Below are 20,833 nucleotides of genomic sequence, written 5' to 3'. Positions count from 1 at the left end.
GCTACTCTTGACCTATGGCTATCTTGACATTTCCATGCCTGTTTACTCCACTTTACCTGTGACTAACTACATGACTCTCACTGTGCATCTGGTTCCAACCCAGAAGAGTTGCTAGCACTTCCTTCACCCGGGAAAAGATATGAGCCATTTCTCTAGCCGTATATTAAAATATGGATAGTATTGCTTAATTGGCTATGAAATGGCTTATTAGCACCCCCTGAAAAAGACTTTGTGGACTGACTGTTATGAATATAACATTCATCCCCATTCCGAGTATGTTCTCATAGTTTAATTAGTTGACTACCTGATATTGGGAATGTTGCAAGTTTCGCCATGACACGCTAGATGCTAGTGGCACTCTTGGCGCACATGATATTGAAGCATTTGCGGGATCACTAAGCATATGTGGGGTTGAACTTGAAGAAGAAAATCCCTTTATTGTCCCTCAGTGGGGAAATTGAAGAGCTTCATATGCTCTTTGCATGCATTGCATAATCCAGCCATATATACCTGATGTATTGTACATTCAAAGGGTTTGCAAGGGATTGCACGAAAAGAATAACTTCAGCAATGTACGTATTCATTTCTATGTATGCATTTTTTTGTTTGTGTAATTGCATTCTTTTTAGGTAAAAGTTATAGTTTCTCACTCTCCCTCAAATATTATGTTACTCTAATTCCAGTAACAATTTTCTACCATTACAACACTCCACAATGCAGCAGTGTAGAACTCATAGTAGATGTATTGTATAATCCATTATTGCGGTCAATGCTTCAGGAAAATACATAAGAAAACTTAATTAAAACTGTTGTCATATTGTACTTACTTTTTTAACATAATTTCCAATATTTCCTTCTCTTTTTTGGCTTCCTTGATTTGATTTGTGACTCTTGCCAAAAATTCCTCAAGGTTCTCCAACAAATGTGGTTCCTCTTGACCAAGCCTGGTCCATAGTTTCCAGATCTCAGTTTCACTTGAATGAAATTCCGATAAATTAATAAAATGTTTAGTTATTTTTTTCTCTCAATTAAAATCTATATACACTTTTACATTCACTTTTTAATTAGGAGGGGGGGGGGGGGGGAGGGGAGGCCGCACTGGCCACCAATGAATGTAATACAGGGGACGGAGGGGGGTGTGCCCCCTCCTGCCTGGCAGCACCTGATCTCTTACAGGGGGCTATGATACGCACAATTAACCCCTCAGGTGCGGCACCTGAGGGGTTAATTGTGTGGATCACAGCCCCCTGTAAGAGATCGGGTGCTGCCAGGTAGCAGGGGGCAGTCATGTACACAGTTCGTAGTATATTCTAACTTGAAGCGTCCCCATCACTATGGGAACGCCTCTGTGTTAGAATATACTGTCGGATCTGAGTTTTCACGAAGTGAAAACTCAGCTCTGAAAAAGATTTTATGCAGGCGGATCCGTCTGTGTGAAAGTAGCCTACGGCCATGGACCACGGACGCGGATGTCAATCTTGTGTGCATCCGTGTTTTTTCACGGACCCATTGACTTGAATGGGTCCGTGAACCGTTGTCCGTCAAAAAAATAGGGCAGGTCATATTTTTTTGACGGACAGGAAACACGGATCACGGCCGCGGATGAACAACGGTGCATTTTCCGAGTTTTCAACGGACCCATTGAAAGTCAATAGGTCTGCAGAAAATCACGGAAAACGGAACAACGGCCACGGATGCACACAACGGTCGTGTGCATGAGGCCTTATTGGAAGCCACTTTAGTATTATTCTAAGACTATGTAGTACAACCTGTTTGTTGGACAAAATAAGTTATTTCATAACAAAAAATCTGAGCTTAGAGATGTCTTGTAACGGATGAAAAGCCAAAATCCTCACTCTTCAAACACACTGTGAGCTCCAAGCTGTTCCATAAAAGACTTAAATTGTTTCCTTTCCTCTGTGTCTGCTTCTTCTAATGACGGAGAACGAGGAAACTCTGTTATTCTTTTTGTAGATTTTCTTTTCCGTGTTTGATTCCATTGTCTGCCACTTGAATTGATGTGGTTTTCTAAAATACATAGAACATAGTCATTCATTATCCAAGACAGCTTGAATTCATTATTCATGTGCAGCTTGTATGTAATACAATAAAATGAAGGCTGCTCAAAACTCGTTCTGTCCTCCTTCCATCAGATAGAACTGTGATGGCTCTGTCCAAGCTTTGATTAGCTTTTTTGGAAGGCCCCCATACACATTAGTGTATTGTAAACCAAACCCTCTGAGAATGGCAGGTTTGGTAGACAATCTCATGCGTATGATGCCGCGATGCTAGGGAGGCTCGTCCCCATCACCGATTGACATTGGCTGATCTCCCCCCGACACCGGATGTTTTCATCTGCACACTGGGAGAAGCAGCGGCAGCTGTGCAGGGAACAAGGAGCGACGCGGGTGTCGGGGAGCCAGCTAGGTACATTGTGTGTGAGGAGCCAGGCATATGGGAGAGCAGAGAGCATTTGAGGGGTTCGGATAATGCTTTTTAACACAGAATGAGACTAAGTAGCTTTCACTATATTGTATTACAGGCATGCTGCAGAAGAAAAGCAATAGAAAAAAGTTTAACAAAAACTAATTATAAATAATTTATTTAATTTTAAGTGTAGGCAGTACAATAAGCAATGGGCCAGATTTATCATTACATTTACATCTTACTCCACTTTTACATACAGTACAGACCAAAAGTTTGGACACACCTTCTCATTCAAAGAGTTTTCTTTATTTTCATGACTATGAAAATTGTAGATTCACACTGAAGGCATCAAAACTATGAATTAACACATGTGGAATTATATACATTACAAACAAGTGTGAAACAACTGAAAATATGTCATATTCTAGGTTCTTCAAAGTAGCCACCTTTTGCTTTGATTACTGCTTTGCACACTCTTGGCATTCTCTTGATGAGCTTCAAGAGGTATTTCTTGCCTTATAAATGGGGTTGGGACTATCAGTGGCCTTGAGGAGAAGTCAGGTGGATACACAGCTGATAGTCCTACTGAATAGACTGTTAGAATTTATATTATGGCAAGAAAAAAGCAGCTAAGTAAAGAAAAATGAGTGGCCATCATTACTTTTGGGAAAAATTGGGAAAACGTTGAAAGTAAGGGTTATTTGACCATAAAGGAGAGTGATGGGGTGCTGCGCCAGATGTACAAAAAAAGAGCGAGGATTTAACAAGGTAAAAAAATCTCATTTTATTTATTATAAATCACATGAACATTACAGGTGAGACTCAAAAGGGACAGAACATGGAGACTGGGCCACAAAAGGGCTCTGCAATGTGGAGAATCACAATGGGGGATAATGTGACCATATACAGCAGGTAACAGACAATAAACAGAAGCTGTGAACATTGGAGTAGTTGCGGGTGCAATTGCTGTCCCCTAGTGTTGAACAACTACCTAGCTCTTATTCACAGCGTCCAAGCAATGGATGCTGTAGGGTATGATTGGACGGTGCAATGCTACTCATAAAGATGGCATATAACAATAACTGTAAGTCACTAGTCCCACCCTAATACAGATACCATGTTACCTACCCATGTTGCTGCTGAAAAATGGTGACACAGTTCCCCCACTGCTTCGACCTCAACACGTGTTTCGCCACGTAGGCTTCGCCAGATGACCTGGCCTCCACAGTCACCGGACCTGAACCCAATCGAGATGGTTTGGGGTGAGCTGGACCGCAGAGTGAAGGCAAAAGGGCCAACAAGTGCTAAGCATCTCTGGGAACTCCTTCAAGACTGTTGGAAGACCATTTCAGGGGACTATCTCTTGAAGCTCATCAAGAGAATGCCAAGAGTGTGCAAAGCAGTAATCAAAGCAAAAGGTGGCTACTTTGAAGAACCTAGAATATGACATATTTTCTGTTGTTTCACACTTGTTTGTTATGTATATAATTCCACATGTGTTAATTCATAGTTTTGATGCCTTCATAGTCATGAAAATAAAGAAAACTCTTTGAATGAGAAGGTGTGTCCAAACTTTTGGTCTGTACTGTATATCCAAAGTCACTTTTGGCTAAGTCAGATTTATTAATAATCCTTTAATACTGTGATAAATGGGGTTTGACAGTAGCAGTTTATCCTTTAGTAAGCGGCAGTGGCAGTAAGTCGCACATCTTTACGAAAAAGTCGCATGTTCTATTAAAAAGTCGCATAAGATAAGCATGGTCCTCACTGGAGTGAAATTGCAAATTTTTTTGAAATTGTCGCAATAGTAAATCTGTCTAGAGATTCATTTACATAAGAAAACACGCCCACTTTCATAAAACTGGCGAGCAAACGCAGAGTCAATAAAAGTCGCAAATTTTTGCTAATTTTTAGCGATTGCGTACAAATTTGCGCCTTTTTCACTCCATTATTTTGACCAGCTAATGATAAATCTGGCCCAATGTGTTCAGAGGTGTCCATAGCCTTTAAGTCTTTATACTTTTTCGGTTACATTTTTCATTTACATAAATGCTTTTATAGCAATGGCAAATAAGTCACGCCATTAGTCATTCCTGAGCCACCTGGGAAAAGATCCAAAACAGAAGTCTAATATAAAGCATATTATATATGGTTCTCCTCCTTTAGTATTCAATCCTGTTTGGGCTAAAATAAACATATACAACTGCAACATGTGAACTTGGTGAAATACTGTACAAGATATAGTATCACAGTTACCTACAGCAGGGTTCCTCAACTCCGGTCCTCAGTGCCCACCTGACAGTCATGTTTTCAGGATTTACTTACTATTGAGCAGTTGATATAATTAGCGTCAGTGCATCAGGACTTACCACAGGTATTCATTCTATGGGATATTCTCAAATCATGATTGGTAGGTGGGCCCAGAGGACTGGAGTTGAGGAACACTGACCTACACAGACCAGGCTAGTAATACACTGATTACCCACACCGATGTAACTAGGGGGTGTAGAGGTTGCAGTTACCTCCATGTCCTTGGTTTTAAAGGAGCTCAAAAGTTCAATCTGTTCCAAGAAGAGACCAGCACTATAAATGACGCATAATATTGGGGGAGCTTGTTACAGATTTATTTTGATAATCACTGTGAAAATTTGGTCAAAACAGTGTCTACTAGGTCCTGTATGAACCAAATGAAGGAACAATGGATGGGGATGGAAACCTATACTGAGTTGCATGTCATTTCTACACAATTTACTACCTTCCTTTATGCGTTTGCTCAGTATTGTAGGACTACCACCTGCAAACATGCAGGAAAATTAAATGGTAATGTTATTCTATTAAATAAAAATGATGAGGCAGAAAAATTAATGAAAAATGTAAATCTCAGATATCCTGATGACGTTATACAGTGTGCTGCTAATAACATTAAACAAACCAGACAATGATAACATTTCTTTTGAACCTCTTTGACCACTTCCTTATTATTATGTATCACTCAACATCTAAATGGATACAGGGCAAAATAGACAATTAGCCTGTAATCTCAGAGATGAAAGTGCTTTTTGTGCTCCGACTATAATTTAACGTCCATCTAAAAATAAATACTTCATTCCAATCTGAGCTCTATTACAAAAATGTATGTACATTGCTTAAGGTTATAGTCACATACTAGTCAAAAATGGCCGTGTGGCGGCCATTTTCTGAAAACAATTAAAGTCTATCAATGTATTCACATGTCCGTTGTTTTGAAAGATCATGATTGAATACTGGCCATCAAAAAATTGGGCATGTCATATTTTTTACTGTTTTGTCAGCCTGACAGCTTGACAGACGGATGGAAGTCAATGCGCCTGATTTTAACAGTTCTAGACAATGGCATCCACCGGGTTCTACCTGTAATGAAATTAGCCAAGAAATGTTCACAGTCAGAGATAGGCCTCATGCACACGACCGTATTTTTTCACGGTCCGCAAAACGGGGTTCCGTTGGTCCGTGATCCGTGACCGTTTTTTTCGTCCGTGGGTCTTCCTTGATTTTTGGAGGATCCACGGACATGAAAAAACAGTCGTTTTGGTGTCCGCCTGGCCGTGCGGAGCCAAACGGATCCGTCCTGAATTACAATGCAAGTCAATAGGGACGGATCCGTTTGACGTTGACACAATATGGTGCAATTTCAAACGGATCCGTCCCCCATTGACTTTCAATGTAAAGTCAGGAGTTAATATACCATAGGATCGGAGTTTTCTCCAATCCGATGGTATATTTTAACTTGAAGCGTCCCCATCACCATGGGAACGCCTCTATGTTAGAATATACCATCGGATTTGAGTTAGATCGTGAAACTCAGATCCGACCGTATATTCTAACACAGAGGCGTTCCCCTGGTGATGGGGACGCTTCAAGTTAGAATATACTGAGAACTGTGTACATGACTGCCCCCTGCTGCCTGGCAGCACCCGATCTCTTACAGGGGGCTGTGATCCGCACAATTAACCCCTCAGGTGCTGCACCTGAAGGGGTTAATTGTGCATATCATAGCCCCCTATAAGAGATCAGGGGCTGCCAGGCAGCAGGGGGCAGACCCCCCTCCCTCCCCAGTTATAATTTCATTGGTGGCCAGTGCGGCCCCCCCCCCTCCCTCTATTGTATTATTTTCATTGGTGGCACAGTGTGCGCACCCCCCGCCCCCCCTCCCTCTATTGTATTATTTTCATTGGTGGCACAGTGTGCGGCCACCCCCGGCCCCCCCTCCCTCCCTCTATTGTATTATCATTGGTGGCCAGTGTGCGCCCCCCCCCGGCCCCCCCCTCTATTGTAATAATATCATTGGTGGCCAGTGTATACTGTCGGAAAACTCAGCTCTGAAAAAGCTTTCATACAGACGGATCTTCGGATCACCTACGGCCACGGATCAAGGACGCGGATGCCAATCTTGTGTGCATCCGTGTTCTTTCACGGACCCATTGACTTGAATGGGTCCGTGAACCGTTGTCCGTCAAAAAAATAGGACAGGTCTTATTTTTTTGACGGACAGGAAACAAGCATCACGGATGTGGCTGCAAAACGGTGCATTCTCAGATTTTTCCACGGACCCATTGAAAGTCAATGGGTCCGCGAAAAAAAACGGAAAACGGCACAATGGCCACGGATGCACACAACAGTCGTGTGCATGAGGCCATACTGCACTGCTGCTGCTCCCAAAAGGGAGAATTTTTCTAAGCTTGTTCAAAATGAGGCACTTTTTCTTTTCACAATTAACACTTGTACGTGTAATATGGTCACGCATTGAAGGCATAATTTGTGAACGCTTGGTTCCCTAATAGGGTTGAGCAAACCCGAACTGTAAAGTTCGGGTTCGTACCGAACTTTAGGATTTTTGGACCCTGGACCCGAACCCGAACATTTCCGTAAAAGTTCGGGTTCGGTGTTCGGCGCTTTCTTGGTGCTTTTTGAAAGGCTGCACAGCAGCCAATCAACAAGCGTCATACTACTTGCCCCAAGAGGCCATCACAGCCATGCCTACTAATGGCATGGCTGTGATTGGCCAGAGCAGCATGTGACCCAGGCTCTATATAAGCTTGAGTCATGTAGCGCTGTACGTCACTCTGCCGTTACAAGTGTAGGGAGAGGATTCTCCTGGACTTGTGATTTCAGGGAGAGAATAGGAGAGAATCTAACTCAGCGATCTACCTAGAAATAGTTGTGTGGGTGCAGGACACAATCGTTTTACCCTGCCCTGAGGCCATTGACCAAAAAAAATATAACTTTTATAATTCTGTTAGTTAGGTGGGTGGCGGCGGCGGCCATTTTATGCATGCTCAGTGCACCAGCACTGCATCTGAGCTTTTGGGACATTGCAAATCACCATTTTTTGGGGGCAAACTACAACATCTGGATTAGTGAGTGTGCAATTTAAGGTAGAAATACACCCATCATTTTCTGGGGTTTGAAAAAACACCCTTTTTTTTCTCCAAAAAACAGTATTTTCCAGATCTACAAGTGTTAAATTCAAGTTTAATATATACAGCATTCGTATTCTGTTAGCAAAAAAAGACTTTTTGGGCAATCTACAACATCTGTATTAGTCAGTGTGCAATTTAAGCTAGAAATACACCCATCATTATCTGGGGTTTGAAAAACACACTTTTTAAAAATTAAAAAAAAAACTGTATTTTCCAGATCTGCAAGTGTTAAATTCAAGTTTAATATATACAGCATTCATATTCTGTTAGCAAAAAAAGACTTTTTTGGCAATCTACAACATCTGTATTAGTCAGTGTCCAATTTAAGCTAGAAATACACCCATCATTTTCTGGGGTTTTAAAAACACAATAAAAAAAAAAAAAATGTATTTTCCAGATCTGCAAGTGTTAAATTCAAGTTTAATATATACAGTTTAATATATACAGCAAAAGCGGACGTGATGAAGTGATGACGTAGTACGTCACGCTCTTCCCTCCTCCTGTGGCTCGGCTACCCCCGCTGCTCTCAGCGTCTCTGCTGCCTCTCCTGCTACCCTAGACCCGGGGACTCCTGCTGTAGTCTTGGTCCCCGATCCAGCCGTGCTTGCCTGCTTGCTAGCGGTGTCTGCCGCTCCCGTCGCTTCTCCTCCCCACCCCATCTGGATTGTGGATTTTACTCTTCGGGGTGTGCTTCGTCTCCCCTCGTCTGCCTCTGCCATCTGCTTCCTTGGCTGGCAGTGTCCGGTGCGGCCGGCTGATCAGTTCGGGGGGCTCCCGCCGTGGCTTGGGTCCTTGGTCCCTGGTCCCTCTGGGCCTGTTTGTCGGCGTCTTCTGGTTCCCTTGCGCCCGCAGTGCCGGCTGGTTGCGGGGGGCGTCCCTCTCCTCCTGCCTCTCTGTGTCCGGTGCCTTGGGCTTTTTGCGGCGTCCATTGGAGCTTGGTCGGCTGATCCCCCTGGTGATCTCCTCTGGCTGCTCCGCTGCCCCTCCGGCTCCTCTCTGGTGGTCTCCACAAGGCATTCCATCGCACCTCCAGCCTTCTCCGTGACCCTGGTGATCTTCTCCAGCTGCTCCGCTGCACCTCCAGCTCCTCTCTGGTGGTCTCTTCCAGCCATTCCATCGCACCTCCAGCTGTTCCGGGACCGGGTGGTCTTTCTGTATATATACCTGTGCGGCCTCCAGGTGGGTCCATCTGGAGGCTGAAGAGCGAAGACTGGTGAGACTGTTCTTTTATTGTTCTCCCATTTTTTCATCCACTAATTAACTAACAAAGTAACCAAACTAACCAAAGGGGGTGAGGAAAGCGAAAAAAGAGGGGGAAAAAGGAAAGAAAGAGGGGAAAAAAAGAAAGGAAAAAAGGAGGAGAGGAAGAAAGGAGAGGAGGAGAGAAAGGAGGGAAGGGAAGGAGAGGAAAAGAGAAAAAGAAAAAAAAAGAAAAAAAGGAAAGGAGAAGGGGAAAAAAGAAAAAAAAAGGAAGGAAAAAAGGAGGAACGCGGAATGGCCCCAAAATCTAGTAGGCTTTCTGCGGACCTTTCTGGCCAGAAACCGGCCACTAAATCCTTTGAAGGAACAAAAATAGATAAATTCTTAAGGTCCCCAAGGGTTAATACGAGAGGCGGGCAAAAGGACACTAGCTCCAAAAGAACTGACAATTCTGAGGTGATGGATGCAGAACCACAAAAAGTCCCTGGGTACCTTCAAGGGGAAGAGGGAACAGAGGGAGAAGATATGTCTAATACAAACTCTTCCCCGCTAAAAGAAATACTATTGGCAGTAAAGCAGAACGGGGATTTAATACAAGTCATCACAACCCAAGTCGGGTCAATCCAAGCCGATGTGAGACTGATTAGAGACGATTTGTCAAAAATCCGAGATAGAGTTAACAATGTGGAGAGCTCCATGGCTATTATACAGAATGAATCCCAAAAAATAAACACTGAGATGTCCACCTTGAGGACAGATCTTAACCGCCTCACGTCCGCCCATAGGATATAAACGTCCTATGGGTGGACGTCTATTTCTGACAGCACGTTTTAAAACGTCCTGTCAGAAATAGCAGCTGCACGCTAATCGTGCAGCTGCTGATCGGGTTGCCCGCTGTCAGTGACAGCAGGGCAACCCTAAGACAAGGCAGGGACAGTTCCCAGGTGTCCCTGCCTTCACGATCGCTGCAGACACAGCGCTCACCGAGCGCTGTGTCTGCAGAGCAGGAAGCGCTGTGCGCTTCCTGTTCCGGCCCGGCGGTCATGTGACCGCCGTGACCGGAGAGTGCAGGGGCTGTGTGAGGTCTCTCAGAGACCTCGATCAGCCCTGCTGTGAGGCTGTACAGTGCTGGATTGCTGCTGTACAGCCTCTATAGGGGTGCATTTGTCCTGTAACTGGGGCTACCATGTCAGCCCCAGTTACAGGAGAAATCAACTGTGAAAAAAAAAAGAAAAAGTGAAGTAAATGTCCCCCAGAGGTCTTGTATGACCTTATGGGGGACGAAAAGTGTAAAAAAAAATAAAAAAAATAAAGGGTTGAAAAAATAAAATAAAATAAAGTTTCACATGTAAAAAAAAAAAAAGTTCCCAAGTTAGGAATAAAAAAAAAAAAAATTAAAATAGAAAAAATAAAGTAAAATAGACATATTTAGTATTGCCGCGTCCGTAAAAACCAGCTCTATAAAAATATCACATGACCTAACCCCTCGGATGAACACCGTAAAAAATAAATAAAAAAAACTGTGTCAAAACAAGCAATTTTTGTCACCTTGCATCACAAAAGGTGCAACACCAAGTGATCAAAAACGCGTATGTCCCACAAAATGGTACCAATAAAACCGTCACCTCATCCCGCAAAAAATGAGCCCCTACATAAGAAAATCTCTCAAAAAATAAAAAAACTATAGCTCTTAGAACATGGAGACACTAAAACATAATTTTTTTGGTTTCAAAAATGCTATTATTGTGTTAAAGTGAAACAAATAAAAAAAAGTATACATATTAGGTATTGCCGCGTCCGTAAAAACCAGCTCTATAAAAATATCACATGACCTAACCCCTCGGGTGAACACCGTAAAAAAAAAAAAAAAAAAACTGTGTCAAAACAAGCAATTTTTGTCACCTTGCATCACAAAAGGTGCAACACCAAGTGATCAAAAACGCGTATGTCCCACAAAATGGTACCAATAAAACCGTCACCTCATCCCGCAAAAAATGAGCCCCTACATAAGAAAATCTCTCAAAAAATAAAAAAACTATAGCTCTCAGAACATGGACACATTAAAACATAATTTTTTGGTTTCAAAAATGCTATTATTGTGTAAAACTTTAATAAATGAGAAAAAGTATACATATTAGGTATCGCTACGTCCGTAACAATCTGCTCTATAAAAATGTCACTTGACTGAACCCCTAAGGTGAACGCTGTAAAAATAAATAAATAGAAACTGTGCTAAAACAACCAATTTTTTGGTCACCTTGCCCCATAAAGTGTTATATTGAATGATCAAAAAATCATATGTACCCAAAAATAGTACTAATAAAACTGGCACCTTATCCCCTAGTTTCCAAAATGGGGTCACTTCTTGGGAGTTTCTACTGTAAGGGTGCATCAGGGGGCTTCAAATGGGACATGGCATCTAAAAACCATGTGGAGTTCCTTTCCTTCTGCGCCCTGCCGTGTGCCCATACAGCAGTTTACGACCACATGTGGGGTGTTTCTGTAAACCGCAGAATCTGGGTAATAAATATTGAGTTTTGTTTGGCTGTTAACCATCGATGTGTTAGAGAAAAAAATTGATTAAAATGGAAAATCTGCCAAAAAAGTGAAATTTAAAAATTTGATCTCCATTTTCCTTTAATTCTTGTGGAACGCCTAAAGGGTTAACAAAGTTTGTAAAATCGGTTTTGAATACCTTGAGGGGTGTAGTTTCTACAATGGGGTCATTTATGGGGGTATCCACTATGTAGGCCCCACAAAGTGACTTCAGACCTGAACTGGTCCTTATAAAGTGGGTTTTGGCAATTTTCTTAAAAATTTGAAGAATTGCTTCTAAACTTCTAAGCCTTCTAACGTCCTAAAAAAATAAAATGACATTTCCAAAATGATGCCAACATAAAGTAGACATATGGGGAATGTTAAATAATAAATATTTTATGAGGTATCACTTTCTGTTTTAAAAGCAGAGAAATTGAAATTTAGAAAATTGCGATTTTTTTTACATTTTTGGGTAAATTTGGGATTTTTTCATAAATAAAGCTGAAATATTTTGACTCAAATTTATGACTATCATGAAGTACAATGTGTCACGAGAAAACAATCTCTGAATGACTTGGATAAATAAAGGCGTTCCAAAGTTATTACCACATAAAGTGAGATATGTCCGTTTTGCAAAATTTGGCCTGGTCAGGAAGGGGGCAAAGGGCCCAGATGGGAAGTGGTTAAAGGGCTTCTGTCACCCCCCTAAACAAATTTTTCATTTTTTGGCTACTTAAAATCCTTATACTGCGATTTATCAATATATAGTGCTCTTACTCTTTTTCGTTCAGTAGTTTCTTCAAAAAATGGACTTTTATAATATGTAAATTACCTCTCTACCAGCAAGTAGGGCGGCTACTTGCTGGTAGCAGCCGCATCCTCCTTTTAAAAAGACGCCCCCTCCTCATGTTGATTGACAGGGCCAGCGAGCGCTCTCGTCCTCTGGCTGGCCCTTTCTGCGTTTTAAATCTCGCGCCTTCGCCGTACCGGTCTTCAGTCGGCGCAGGCGCACTGATAGGAGGACGCTCGCTCGGCCGCACCGTCCTCAGTGCGCCTGCTCCGTGTGTAGATGTGACGTCATCGGTGCAGGAACATTGAGGAAGGAGCGGCCGAGACAAGGTCATTCTCGGACCATTTGCCTCTACTACTTGAACTTTGTCTGACTCACGAAAAAAATATAGAGAGGCCCCCATCAGACTAAACCCTTATTGGTTATCAGTAATAAAGAGACACGAAATAATACAAAAGGACATTAACTGATTTTGGGATACTAACTCTGGTTCAGCAAAAATACAGGTGGTATGGGATACCTTTAAGGCCTATATGAGGGGAATAATGGTCAGTAATATTGCAAACCTGAGAAAGGAGTATGTGAAAAAACTGAAAAACTTAGAAGAACTAGCGTCCTCAGCTACACAATCCTTCTATATAAATAAGACAGAGGAAAATATGCAGAAGACTACACAAGCATACTCCAACTTCTTGTTGGAGAAGGCCCAACAAAGTCTATTTTTTAAAGGTCAAAAATATCAGGGCGACCCGGAAAACTTCTATCTAGAGTGATTTCGAGCCAGGAATCCAAAAAATACATAGATAATATCCGATTGGCCAACGGTAGGATGGTTAATGGACAAAATTCTATAGAAAAAGCTTTTTTGGATTACCTTTAAGATCTTTACAAAGCTGAATGTAAGATTACAGATGAAATCTATCTCGATGGCATTGTTTTCCCAATTATTACCGTTGCCCAAAAGAAAACACTTGAAGTAGACTTCTCCATTCAGGAACTTGAAGGGGCAATTAAATTATGCTCGGGTAACTCCACCCCCGGTTCAGACGGACTCCCATATGAATTTTACAGTAAATATAGGAAGATTATTCTTCCTAGATTGTTGGGGGTCTTTGCTGAATCGGTGGAGGATGGTAAACTGCCAGACTCAATGATGGAAGCTGTAATAACATTAATTCCAAAAAAAGGCAAGGATCCCACAGACCTGGGATCTTATAGACTGATTTCACTGCTTAATGCAGATGTAAAGCTCCTGGCAAGGATTTTGGCCACAAGGCTCTCTAGGGTCATTCCCTCCATTGTCCACCCGGACCAGAATGGCTTCACAATCTTCATCGGCTCTTTGTCAATATACAGGCCCATGGGGGGGCCGCCCGCTCCATCCTGTCACTGGATGCCTCCAAGGCCTTTGACAGGGTGGAGTGCAGTTTCCTGTGGAGGGTTCTGGCCAGGATGGGCTTTGGGGAGAGATTCATAAACATCCTTAAATTACTGTACAGATCCCCTACGGCGAAGCTGAGTCTTAATGGGATCCTGACTACTAGCTTTGATCTAAACAGAGGTACTCGCCAGGGCTGTTCACTATCTCCACTGTTATTTGACATTTACATTGAGCCCCTAGCTCTGGCCATTAGGCAGGATGATCAAATTAAAGGATTTGGAACATTAGGAGTGGAAGATCGTATCTCCTTATATGCGGATGATGTTCTTTTTTTTATAGACCACATGGAAATAACTCTCCCAAGAATTATTCGAATGATTAAATTATTTGGTGAGGTATCTGGTCTTCACATAAACTGGTCAAAGACCAGTTTGATGCCAATAGACCCGTTACCCTATAAGGAGGCCTTGGTAACCCAGTTGGATGTTGTTGACACTCTTCAATACTGGGGCATCATGATATCGCCCAAGGTTGAAAACTTTGTCCAACTCAACCTGATCCCATTAATAACGAAAACTAGAGCAAAAATAGGGATTTGGTTGAAACTCCCCCTATCTAGAGCCGACCGAGTCTCACTAGTCAAGATGGTGATTCTACCGCAATTCCTGTATGTTCTCAGGAATACACCTATTTGGATAGAAGATAAATACTTTAAACTCATGGAAAGAATAATCAATGATCTAGTCTGGGGAAGAAAACGAGTGAGGCTAAAATTGGAATATCTATATAAACCATTGGAGTGTGGGGGTTTAAATCTCCCCTACTTCAAAGGTTACTTTATTGCTGCTCAGTTATGGATGTGTTATGAATGGAAAAACAGTGCACTTTTAAGGAGCCTAGTAGGGAGTTATTCATATAATAACACATTTACTCTTTTGGAATCTGGACTATTGATTAGTCAAGATCAGGACTATAAAGAGACGACAAAATTACTTTCTAAAATGTGGGCTACTACTAGAATATGGTTGGGGGTAAAGGGTTCACTTATATTCACGCCTCTTTGGCATAATGTCCACCTACAGATTTTAGATGGTATAGCAATGGATAAATTTTGGCAAAAGAATAGGATTCTTTATATTTCACAAGTAGTTAAGGATAGAGAGATTAAGTTGTTTATGGATTTATCACATATTGTAGAAAACCTCTCTTGGTTTAGGTATCTTCAGTTGCGGTCGGCACTATTTAGTTTGGATGATAAATCACTATTGGATATAGATAGTTCCTGTTTTTTAAACGATTGGATAGGGATGACACCTTTAAGAATGAAGACTACAAATATATATAAATTATTACTTAAGGCACGGTTTTGTGATACACAATCGCCAGGACAAAAGGCCTGGGAGTTGGATTGTCCAAGTATACAATTAGAAGGGTGGGGGAACATTTTTACTAATTTAGGCTCACTATCCCATAACTTCAACCATGTTTTAGTGCAGTTTAATATCTATCATAGATTATATGTTACCCCTATATGGCTAAACAAATGCGGGTTATGAGATACCTCCAAGTGCCCTAGATGTGATACCGTAGGTGCGGATTACTTGCATATGATCTGGACTTGTCCAGAACTTAGAGAATATTGGAAGGGCATCAACAATTTTCTTATTTACTAACTGAAAATACGGATCCCCTTTGAGCCACAATAGTTCTTGCTGAACGATCTCTCCATAATAAGCAGCCACAAATATCAAAAGATCCTTTTAGCTAGAATACTTTTATTAGCTAGAATCTTGATCAGCCGGAGCTGGTTTGCTCGTCATAGTCCAGAGTTAAACACCTGGATAAATCTAGTTAATAAGGTAAGAAATTATGAACAGATCCTTTATAGGCAGAGAGATGTAGATGACAAGTGGATTAAGATATGGGATGGCTGGAAGATCTGATTGATTGTAATTTTTCTCACAAAAAAACTTTTTATTTATTTATTTTATTATTATTATTATTTTTTTCTCTCTCCCTCTCCTCCTGTCTCCTATTCCTCTCTTTCCTCTGAAGGTGGGGGCTGGGGGGAGGGAGGGGAGGGCGGACGCATCACAGGGCTGGGGTGGGGGGAGGGGAGGATTGGGTTGGGTTGGGGGAAGAAAGAGGGGAAAAAAAAGGTATTAACTATATTGAGTGTGTACTCCAACTCTCTTCTTTGTGTATTTGTTTTATATACCAATAAAGTTGTTAAATAAATAAAAAAGTTTAATATATACAGAATTCATATTCTGTTAGCAAAAAAAGTCTTTTTGGGCAATCTACAACATCTGTATTAGTCAGTGTCCAATTTAAGCTAGAAATACACCCATCATTTTCTGGGGTTTGAAAAACACACATTTTTGACAAAAAAACACTATTTTCAGGCCTCGCAGCATCAGCACGCGTGAAATTACAGGCTTATATACTGCTGTCAAATTCAGTTGTTAAACAAACAGTCGTTTGGGCACAAAAAATTTAGTTGGCAGCCTTTGATGTAGATGTCATTGTGAGATACACCCTTCATACATTTGGGTTACATTCAGAGATTTTAAATACTGCCATTTGGTGCACCAATATTGAATTCAGGCCTACAGAGGTTAAGACCCTGTGAGATACCACCTCTACAGACAGGGGTTTGAATTAGGCATTTGAAATATAGCCATTTGAAATACAGCCTTTTTGTGCAAAGATATATTTACTTCAGGCCTACACTGATTCAGGGCGTGTGAGATCCCCCCTATACATACAGGGGTTTGATTCAGCCATTTGAAATACAGTCATTTGAAATACAGCCATTTTGTGGAAATAAATCTTTATTTCAGGCCTACACTGATTCAGGGCGTGTGAGTCCCCCCTATACATACAGGGGTTTGAATTAGACATATGAAATATAGCCATTTAAAATACAGCCTTTTTGTGCAAAGATATATTTACTTCAGGCCTACACTGATTCAGAGCGTGTGTGATATCCCCTATACATACAGGGGTTTGAATTAGGCATTTGAAATACAGCCATTTGAAATACAGCCTTTTTGTGCAAAGATATATTTACTTCAGGCCTACACAGGTTCAGACCGTGTGAGATCCCCCCTATACATACAGGGGTTTGAATTAGGCATTTGAAATACAGCCATTTGAAATACAGCCTTTTTTTGCAAAGATATATTTACTTCAGGCCTACACTGATTCAGGGCGTGTGTGATCCCCTCTATACATACAGGGGTTTGATTCAGCCATTTGAAATACAGCCATTTGAAATACAGCCATTTTGTGCAAAGAAATTATTACTTCAGGCCTACACTGATTCAGGGCGTATGTGATCCCCCCTATACATACAGGGGTTTGAATTAAGCATTTGAAATACAGCCATTTGAAATACAGCCTTTTTGTGCAAAGATATATTTACTTCAGGCCTACACTGATTCAGGGCGTGTGAGATCCCCCCTATACATACAGGGGTTTGATTCAGCCATTTGAAATACAGCCATTTGAAATACAGCCATTTTGTGCAAAGATATATTTACTTCAGGCCTACACTGATTCAGGGCGTGTGTGATCCCCCCTATACATACAGGGGTTTGAATTAGGCATTTTAATACAGCCATTTGAAATACAGCCATTTTGTGCAAAGATATATTTTCTTCAGGCCTACACTGATTCAGGGCGTGTGAGATCCCCCCTATACATACAGGGGTTTGATTCAGCCATTTGAAATACAGCCATTTGAAATACAGCCATTTTGTGCAAAGATATATTTACTGAAGGCCTACAGAGGTTCAGGCCCTCTGAGATACTACCTCTACATACAGGGCTTTGAATTTGGCATTTGAAATACAGCCATTTTGGGCAAAAAAATATTTTATTGAGGCCTAGTCTGGTTCAGGCCGTGTGAGATACACCCTTTACATACTGTCGTTCTATTCTACTATTAATTAAACACCCATTTAGGGCAAGATTCTAAATTTAAAAAATATGAGGAGAGCATCAAATAAGGGACGTGGCCCAGGTCGTGGTGCTGCTGGTGGAGCTCCTGTTGCAGGGAGAGGACGTAGTCGATCTGTGCCAGCTACACGCACAAGTGAAATTCCTTCCTCAGGTGCGAGTAGGTGACAAAACCTGCAGCGGTATTTGGTCGGGCCTAATGCTGCTCTACAAATGGCGAGGCCTGAACAAGTACAGGCAATAGTAGATTGGGTTGCTGACAGTGGATCCAGTTCCTTCACATTGTCTCCCAACCAGTCTCATGCTGAAAGACCACAGTTGGCACCTGCAGCCGATGTCCATTAGTCTTTCACCTCACCCCCTTGCAAATCAGCCAAGCAGTCTGAGCCCCAAGTCAGGCAGCAGTCTCTTCTGCTTTTTGATGACTCTGTTAGCAGGGTTTCCCAAGGCCATCCATCTAGCCCTGCCCCAGAAGTGGAAGAGATTGAGTGCACCGATGCCCAACCACTTATTTTTCAAGATGAGTACATGGGAGGACCATCGCAGCATGTCTCGGATGATGACGAAACACAGGTGCCAACTGCTAGGGTTTTCGAAAGTGTGCAGACCGACAAGGAAGTCAGGGGTGAAGTTTGGGTGGAAGATGATGTGGAGAATCAAGGTCATGCGAGTGACCTATGTAGTTTGGAGGAAGAGGCGGTGGTTGAACAGAGCCACCAACACAGCAGAAGAGGGAGCAGGGTGCAAAAGCGGAGCGGCCGTCCTCTAGACAGTACGCCTCCTACTGCCCACCGCAGCAAGGAACCAAGCACACCAAAGCCAGCTCCAAGGAGTTCCCTGGCGTGGCAGATCTTCAGACAATGTGCTGACGACAAGACACGAGTGGTTTGCACGCTGTGCAATCAGAGCCTGAAGCGAGGCATAAATGTTCTCAACCTGAGCACAACCTGCATGACCAGGCATTTAAGTGCAAAGCACGAGCTGCAGTGGAGTAGACACCTCAAAAACCAAGAAAGGTCTCTGGCTCCTCCTGCTTCCTCTTCATCCACCTCTGGAGTGACAGTGCCACCTGGCACCCCGCAAACAGAGGATCTGCCAGCAACACCAACACCTGGGTCACCAAACATCTCCACAATGTCCCACGGAAGCGTTCAGCTGTCCATATCCCAAACGCTGGAGAGGAAGAGGAAGCACCCCCCTACCCACCCGCGATCCCTAGCCCTGAATGCAAGCATTTCTAAATTACTGGCTTTTGAAATGCTGTCATTCCGTCTGGTGGAGACGGATAGTTTTAAAGGCCTTATGGCGGTGGCTGTCCCACAGTACGTCGTGCCCAGCCGCCACTACTTTTCAAGGCGAGCCATCCCTTCCCTTCACAACCAAGTAGGGGACAAAATCAGGTGTGCACTGCGCAACGCCATCTGTGGCAAGGTGCACCTGACTACGGATACGTGGACCAGTAAGCACGGTCAGGGCCGTTATATCTCCATAACAGCACACTGGGTAAATGCAGTGGCGGCTGGGCCTGAGGCGGATAGCAGTTTGGCGCATGTCCTTCCACCACCGAGGATTGCAGGGCGCTTCAGTTTGCCTCCTGTTGCTTCCTCCTCCTACTCTGCTTCCTCATCCTCTACCAGCTCCTCATCCGGTCAGCGTAACACCTTCACCACCAACTTCAGCACAGCCAGGGGTAAACGACAGCAGGCAGTTTTAAAACTTATCTGTTTGGGGGACAAACCCCACACCGCGCAGGAGCTGTGGACGGGCCTTAAACAAGTGAGTGGTTGAATGAGTGGTTTGTGCCAGTCAGCCTCAAGCCTGGCCTGGTGCTGTGCGATAATGGGCGAAATCTCGTAGCAGCTCTGGGACTAGCCGGTTTGACGCACATCCCTTGCCTGGCGCATGTGCTGAATTTGGTGGTGCAGAGATTCCTTAAAAATTACCCCGACATGTCAGAGCTGCTGCATAAAGTGCGGGTCGTCTGTGCGCGCTTTCGGCGTTCTCACCCTGCTGCTGCTCGCCTGTCAGCGCTGCAGCGTAACTTCGTCCTTTCCGCTCACCGCCTCATATGCGACGTGCCCACAAGGTGGAACTCCACCTTGCACATGCTGGCCAGACTGTGCGAGAAGCAGCAGGCGATAGTGGAGTTTCAGCTGCAGCACGCACGGGTAAGTCGCTCAGCGGAACAGCACCACTTCACCACCAATGACTGGGCCTCCATGCAAGACCTGTGTTCCTTGTTGCGCTGTTTCAAGTACTCCACCAACATGGCCAGTGCCGATAACGCCATTCTCAGCGTTACTATACCACTTCTATGCCTCCTTGAAAAAACGCTCCTGGCGATGATGGAAGAGGATGTGGCACAGGAGGAGGAGGAGGAAGAGGGATCATTTCGTACGGTTTCCGGCCAGTCATTCCCAAGTGGCTCCGAGGGTGGGTTCCTGCACCCAAAAACCCAAGGTACACAATTGTCCAGCCAGGGCACAGTTCTGGAGGATGAGGAGGTGGAGGATAAAAAGGAGGAGATGCAGGAGGAGGAACCATGTTCACAGCAGGGTGGCACCCAGACCAGCAAATGACCATCACTGGTGCGTGGATGGGGGGATACAGAGGACACAGACGATACACCTCCCACAGAGGACTGCTTTTCGTTGCCTCTGGGCAGCCTGGCACACATGAGCAATTACATGCTGCAGTGTCTCCGCAACGACCGCAGAGTTGCCCACATTCTAACTTGTGCTGATTACTGGGTGGCCACGCTGCTGGATCCCCGTTACAAGGACAACGTACCGTCCTTAATTCCATCACTGGAGCGTGATCGTAAGATGCGCGAGTACAAGCGCACGCTGGTAGACGCGCTGCTGGTGGCATTCCCACCTGACAGCGGGGGCACAGTGGAAGCACAAGGAGAAGGTAGAGGACGAGGAAGAGGTTGCCAACGCAGCTGGGGCACTGCCAGCACCTCAGAAGGCAGGGTTAGCATGGCCGAAATGTGGAAAAGCTTTGTCAGCACGCCACAACAACCAGCACCACCAGCTGGAACGTCTTAGCAGGAGGCAGCATTTCACCAACCTG

At 43.4% G+C, this 20,833-nt stretch overlaps 1 protein-coding gene across 1 annotated transcript in view; it reads right to left on the bottom strand.

The window, feature by feature from the left end:
• The window catches only part of LOC120994950 (ras-related protein Rab-44-like), a 148,381-nt gene that overhangs the window by 88,053 nt on the left and 39,495 nt on the right, over positions 1 to 20,833 (bottom strand). Inside the window, 2 exon segments of the mRNA XM_040423861.1 lie at positions 828 to 974; positions 1,857 to 2,028. Of these exon segments, the coding sequence (XP_040279795.1) occupies positions 828 to 974; positions 1,857 to 2,028 (319 nt within the window).

The sequence above is a fragment of the Bufo bufo genome, chromosome 3 (genome assembly GCF_905171765.1).
Source record: "Bufo bufo chromosome 3, aBufBuf1.1, whole genome shotgun sequence".
Classification (NCBI taxonomy): domain Eukaryota; kingdom Metazoa; phylum Chordata; class Amphibia; order Anura; family Bufonidae; genus Bufo; species Bufo bufo.
This window is presented reverse-complemented; position numbering and strand designations above follow the sequence as displayed.